The following is a 7,422-nucleotide window of genomic DNA, read 5'->3' on the forward strand; positions in this document are numbered from 1 at the left end:
TATCTATTCAAAACTTGAAAAGATCAACTTGACAGAGATGGACAGAGAAGATAGTAACAATTCCGATTATAGGGATGAGGACAATTCCCATAACAATCATAACCTCCATCATTATGTAGATGATGATAGCGATAGTGATGAATATCATATAGATTCATCTTCTCATGATGAAGACGATGAAGACGGCATAGTAGAAGATGATGATGAAGACGATGATGAAGAGGTTCATGGATTCCACAATGGTGATTTCAACCCCAACAGTTTCTTTCAACAATTTACCGCAAATGCTGGTTCGTCTGAAGGAGGAAGAAATTTGGAAGACATGTTACCTGGTTTGTTTTCAATGATGAATGGTGGGAGAGTTCCAAGTGGAATGGGTTCTACAAATAGTAGAGACTCAAGAATAAGTAAATTGGTTGATAATGTCGTCAAGGCAAATGAAGATCCATATATTGCAATGGAATCTTTGAAGGAGCTCTCTGAAAATATGTTGATGATGAATCAACTTGTGGTCGATAGAGCTATTCCAACAGAAAAATTAGTTAATTCATTAGTTAACGTTTTATCAAATCCATTCCTTGCTGCAGAGATGGAATTACAAATGCAAGCTTGTAGGTGTCTTTACAATTTATTTGAAGTTAACCCTGAAAGTATATCATTAGCGGTAGAAAAGAAGGTGATTCAAGTACTTAAAGAAAAATTATCAGAAATAAATTTTATTGATTTAGCTGAACAAGTGTTAGAGACCTTAGAATATATATCAAGAGTTCATGGGAGAGAGATATTAAAAGCAGGCGATTTGACATGTTACATTCAATATTATGATTTCTTCACTATTCATGCTCAGAGGAAAGCTATTGCTATAGTGGCAAATGCATGTGCAAGAGTTCATATAACCGAGTTCAATATTGTTAAAGATGCAATGGTGGTCATTGCACCAATCTTTCAAAACGCTTCTGATAAGAATATCTTAAGTAGGCTACTTTATGCTCTGTATGGTATTGTTCGTGGTGTCGATGAAACGAATGTGTTAGAAGAAATTATCACCACAAATATCTTAGAACATTTGCTATTATTAACATCAAGCTCAGATGTTTCGCTTGATGATAAATTGAATTGTTATGATATCCTTACCAAAATAGTTGCTAATAGTAGAGTTCTCTCAAGAAATATTATTGAGAACTGCAACATATCCCAAGTAATACTCCGTTGTTTAAACAGTTATAGTAAGAGTCCAGACGCTGCACTTCATGAAACCTTAATGTTTGTACCAAATGATATTTTACTTAGAATCGGAAGATTTATAGCATTACTTTTACCACCTGAAGAAGATCAAAAAATTTCTATGGAACAATCTACGTATGATTCACCCTTTGGTGAAGAATCAACATTAAAATCTTTAGTAGATAATTTGACACCCATATTTGTTGACATATACATGAATTCGATGGACTTCCCCGTTAGAAAATACATATTGATATCTTTGATAAGATTATTGTCATGTATACCAAAAGATACACCTTGTAATGACAAAATCAATACAGAATTGATGAGACTTATTGGTTCAGCTTTGGCTCAAAATAAAACACATATTACTGATAATAAAAAACTTTCGAACGATATAGGTGTTCTTATCGTGGGTATTCTCCAAGTGATAACATTGTTGATAAAAAAATCCAAAGGAGATGTCATCTCTCTTTTGAAAAGGGAAGGTATTACCGAGTTAGTCGGATCATTTCCAAGTGAATTTAATACTACTAAAATAGATCCTTCATTAGTTTTCGAAGAGAGTAATGATGACAATGATAATGATGATGATGACGACGAATATTCTGGCTATGATAGTGAACTTGGAGATGAAGATGAGGGTTTTTTCAAAATAGTAGGTTCTGATTTTGACTTTCCTGATTGTGTTAAACCTAAGAAAATGAAATTTTGGATCTTTAGACCAAGATCTTCTGTTATTCTAGTAGATGAAATTGTAGATGAATGCAAGCTGATTCTAGATAACTTAAATAAGGAATCGTCTACAGGTTCTAGTCAATTGAATGAAATACACACTCTTGTTGAAAAGCTTGACCAAATTGATATTGATACTACAAAATATGTAGATTTGCTCCAATACTGGACTCTGGTGAGAGAATGCATCTTTAGAACAGATTTTACTCTTTCGCCATTCGAATTTATCTCTTCAGGACTATCTTTAGCGATAAGTTCAAAAATCAAAGTTTTGGCTAGTACATCGAACAATAATAAACGGGTACTAATCGAAGTATTCGGAGAAAAGTTGGCCAATTTTATAGATATCCTTCAGGCGGCCCTAACTAGAACTGAAACATTCGAAATCGTTGACTGTGGTTTGCAAGGTTCCGAGGGAGGTATGGCATCATTAGGGAAGCAAATTACAATCGAATTAGTTCCGATCAGTAATTCTGAGGGGGATAAGTTTACCAAATCATTCAAACCAACTATAATATCGATTCAGTGCATAAGTTCGTTCAAGACATGTTGCGAATTTTTAAAGAGTCGTCTACTTAATATAAGTTTTGTGGAGTCTATGCTTGGAAATGAGACTTGTGGGATCAATACAGAAGAGGTAAAAGCAATAAAGGCCTTAAACGATTCTGATTTTCTATTTAGGATCGATGGAAACCCAATATCTGTTAACGAAACAATATTTGGTGCAGTGTTTAAACATGTAGCAAAAACTCAAGAGGAGATGAAAGACTTTTGGACAAAACCTCACTCTATTAAATTTAGCATCAACATGAAGAAATTAAAAAGGTTCGAAGAATTACCAGATACTGGCGGTAATAGAGCATCTATTGAAGAGAATATCTCAGACATTGAAATGGAAAATGATGACGAAACAGATACCACTGTTACAGCTCCTTCGGATGACATGATCATTAATAGTGTATATGGACTTAAGAAGAATACTCAGACTAATTTAACTCCGGTAGATCACATATTATACATTCTTAAATTTTTAAGAGCTAATATGGATAATACAGATGTATTCATCAATTCTAAGCTGAGCGCAAAGTTAGCTAAACAATTAGATGAACCCTTGATCATCGCTGGTGGTGCCCTACCAGATTGGACATTGTATTTGACTAGGGATTTCTCATTCTTATTCCCATTCGAATCAAGAATATTCTTCCTAAAATGTGTATCATTTGGTTATGGTAGACTAATACAATTATGGAAAAGTAAAGCTGAAGTTGGTAAAGATTTATCTAGCGATAATCCAATTCTCCAATTAGGTCGTATTACAAGACACAAATTAAGAATCCCAAGGGATAAAATATTTTTAACTGGGTTAAAGATTTTAGATAAATACGGATCTAACCCAAGTATCTTAGAGATGGAATATCAAGATGAAGTAGGTACTGGTTTAGGTCCTACTTTAGAATTTTATGCTACTATGTCAATGGATTTTTCTAGAAAGTCACTAGGCATGTGGAGGACTGATAATTATAACTCTGAGAGTGATGAGTCTGATAGTGATACCAACCATGAGTACGTTACACAACTACTATTCCCTGCGACAATGGATCCTTTAATTGAAAAAAGAGGTAAAGTTAAGGAATTATTTTTTTATTTGGGTGAATTTATTGCCAGATCGATGTTGGATAATAGAATTCTCGATTTTAATTTTAATATACTATTTTTCTCTTTGACACATGAGTTAGCCAGGAACCACACTCTGCCAGATTACATGGCAAACGTTGAACATTCAATTGACATGATTTCTTACGTTGATAAACAGATTGGGAATTCATTGAAGTATATGTATGAGAACAGGGATAACTCAGAGAATATTGATGAATTATACTTAACATTTATTGTACCTGGTACAACAATACCTCTAATCGAAAATGGGGACGATATCAGTGTAACTTCTACAAACATTCTAGAGTATATTGGTTTATTAATATCTGCGTTAATTGGTAATGGTATCAAACAACAGTTACAGTCATTTATTGATGGGTTTTCTAAAGGATTCCCATACACTAATCTTCTAATCTTATCCCCTGATGAGTTAATTGATATTTTTGGCCGTGTGGAAGAAGATTGGTCAAAAGAAACATTATACAGTTGCATTGTTAGTGATCACGGTTATAATATGGATTCCACCACTATACATGATTTAATTGATATTATGTCATCATTCGATCCAAAGGATAAGAGATTATTTACTCAATTCTTAACTGGATCACCCAGACTACCGTTTGGTGGTTTCAAAACATTGAAACCTAAATTCACAGTTGTTTTAAAGCATGCCGAGGATGGTTTATCTCCTGATCAATATTTACCTAGTGTTATGACATGTGCAAATTATTTGAAGTTACCTAAATATAGTAATCAAGAAATTATGCGCACAAGAATCCAGCAGGCAATTGAAGAAGGTGCTGGTGCATTTCTCTTATCGTAGAAATATAGCCAAAATCTATATGAAACGAAGACATAATAGTTATTAAGAAACCGGAGTATTACAGCAAACTCATCTCCTCCGTAAAGACAGATTCTTTCTCTTTACCAAGTTTACATGATTTTATTTAAATATATATGTTAGAAATGTATGAACATACATGTTTGAAAGGGTGATTTATATTTGGGTTAACTTTCATTTTGAAGTATCGTTAGGTAACTTTTCAAGATATGAACTATACTCATTAGATTATTTTTGTTCCATTGTTTAACGATAGTGAAAAAGAAAAAGAAAAAGAAAATACGTTATCCAAATATTTACATAACAATACAACGAGGCTATGGATTTTTAAAAGTAACATTAGTGATAAGCTGTACCTTGAGATTATAGTACAAGAAATTTAAAGTTGTAAGTATTCTTTAATCGAAGTATGATCCATATTTACTGGTAAGGGTTGCTGTGGTAGAGTAAAGAGAATTGTCCAAGTAAATTAATACTCTAATGCAATGAATGATAAAAGTGACCTCATCGAAAATAAGAACAGTGTGATATCTTTCTTTCCAATCACAAGTTTTTCTGAGGGGAGATATTTGCTGGTGTTCCTTCCCAGATTATCTCGATGTATCCTTTTGTCTTATAAAAGTTGCTTCTTCCTCTAGCTGTATTCTTTGTTTGTTTTTTAAGTTGGAATTTCCGGACTACACCATTTAACGGTTGGAATGATGATTTACAACAAGAGTCATTCAATACTTTGTAAGAAAGATCGCTTGAACTTGGAGAAGTCTTTGTTATTTCGAGATTGAGTAGTCATTTACTGTGGATGTGATAGGTTTATTGTATTTTATTTTGCTCTACTAATTTTATTCCGAGCTGTACAACATCACATCAAAATACACGCTATGGCCTAGTCACGATAACAAGAAACAATAGAGCCATCCTCTTTGGGGTGAGTACTCATCAAGGCTACGGTTGTGTTTAATCTGGTCTACGATCATATATGGTTTGTATACGCTTGTGATAATCTTTATTATCACGTAGGTATCTTACCAAACTAAGACTATTCTAGCTTGTTAAAAGTAGAATAAAACTTAATAAGTGTCTACCGTTATCATTTTGCAAACTTACAAGAAAATAAATACCCTGTTTTGGAGGGGTTATTGGTCTACACCAACCTAAATTAAACGGACGAGAAAACATCGTTGTAAGCAGTATGTGCTGTTGGGACATTTTTTAAGATATCTATTTCCCAACTCTCATTTACATCTTAAAATATATCAAAAATGGTAAATAATGGAGTATGATATTGAAATTAAAACATACATCTAGCATCAGTCCTACAATGATTAATATATCTTTAATAGTATGGAGAGGCTTCTGATAGTTTTCAATAGTGGAGAAATATGAGTAGCACATAATAGCTTCTTTTGATATTTCTGCCCAAGATTTATCTATTGTCGATATTCTATGAGCAAATATAGATATGTGTATATGTGTATATTGAAAAGGTCAGGGAGATACAAATTACAAATATATGGAGCAAATTATTGTCTTAGGAAGACTCTGGATATTTCATCATTATTAAATATTGGTGGTTGCATTTTAGCTGAATTTCTATATTTTTTCAGTAATAGAAGAGGGCAAAATATACTAACAATAAAAATAATTGGAAGATTTATCAATAAAATTTACAAAATTTAAATAAATTCAAGCTTTAATTGTAGCACTAAAAATATAAAGTGTTCTATTGGATTTGACAGCAATTTCTTTGATTTTCGAGAGTCATCGAATTGAATTGAATTGAATTAAATTTTGATATTTTATATCTGAGAACTTCTAAATATTTAAGGTATCCCTCTTCCTTAATTGATATTCATAAAAAAAGGTAAAATTACTCCAATATTTTATACAATTATCCATATAATATATCATAATGGAGGATGAAAATTGTTCAGAATGTTTTATTTTTGATAAATATTTAGAGAATAAGGGTACTATCGAACCGGTTGAACGACAAATAAACGACCTAAGTTTTGATAGTTTGGGTGACACTAAGTACATACCCATGACAAAACATTATTTTTCGAACTGCAAAAGTTGTAATTCTGGTTGCTCTAATAGAAATGTGTTTTTTTTAGGAAAACAACAGATTATATATGAAGATTATGATGATAACGGTAATTTTTTTGAGATTCTTCAATTAGAATTGGTCAATCGTAATACTGCTGTTAAATATTTAGAACAGACAAGACATATCAATGGTAATAGTAGTTCTAGAATATTTGGGCGATCGAATTTTCAGGAAACTGGTAGAATATATCCTGATATCCCAACTTCCATTGCAAATTCAGAAGGATCTATGAAGACAATATTTTCAGACTCCGACGTTAGTGATATTGCTGTGACGCCAAATACGAAAGTTTCTTATAGTTCTCTTCCACAGAATACAAGTACTTTGAAAACTTCAATTCAGAAATCTTATTATACTACAATACTAGAAATATTCCCAAAATTATTAAATAAATGTAACCTTTTATCGCTTTCGGATAATCCAAAGGTTAAAGGTAAGAATATTTTCCATAGTGATATACAAAGCTTACAATTGCAACATCCACGTAATAAGATTAAGACTATTACATTCAAAAATAAAACAAATACTTCTGTCAAGGATTCATGGACTACTGTCTTAGAGAATATCATGCCAAAATTTCAATCTAAAACCGCAAAGAACAGTCATAAAAATGATAATGCTGAGCTGAAGCAGACATACTATGGTTAGACTTATATTCGTTCATTATTAAAGGTGTTAGGTATAGAGGTGAATGGTGTAGCTTAAGTTTTAATGTTAGGTAAGCAAAATATAATTGTTATATTTCTCTTATATTTGTAAGTGATTTTTTATATTGTATATAATTTATAGAACGAATAGAATCTAACTCAGAATGTAAGTTCAGAATTCTCTGTCTTTATATATTATTTATTTTCTCAAA

At 32.1% G+C, this 7,422-nt stretch overlaps 2 protein-coding genes across 2 annotated transcripts; both read left to right on the forward strand.

Annotated features, from left to right (window-relative positions):
- Window positions 1-37: 37 nt before the first annotated feature.
- UFD4 (putative ubiquitin-protein ligase UFD4) lies at window positions 38-4,438 on the forward strand (the record flags this gene model as incomplete). The annotated part of the gene is made up of 1 exon (XM_041553079.1): window positions 38-4,438. One exon carries the CDS (start codon window positions 38-40, stop codon window positions 4,436-4,438), a length of 4,401 nt encoding a protein of 1,466 aa, XP_041409013.1.
- A 1,927-nt stretch (window positions 4,439-6,365) lies between these two features.
- Window positions 6,366-7,211, forward strand: KABA2_13S04532 (uncharacterized protein; the record flags this gene model as incomplete). Its single annotated transcript, XM_041553080.1, has 1 exon — window positions 6,366-7,211. One exon carries the CDS (start codon window positions 6,366-6,368, stop codon window positions 7,209-7,211), a length of 846 nt encoding a protein of 281 aa, XP_041409014.1.
- Between the last annotated feature and the right edge of the window lie 211 nt (window positions 7,212-7,422).

The sequence above is a fragment of the Maudiozyma barnettii genome, assembly GCF_903064755.1.
Source record: "Maudiozyma barnettii strain CLIB 1767 genome assembly, contig: KABA2_13, whole genome shotgun sequence".
Classification (NCBI taxonomy): Eukaryota; Fungi; Ascomycota; class Saccharomycetes; order Saccharomycetales; family Saccharomycetaceae; genus Maudiozyma; species Maudiozyma barnettii.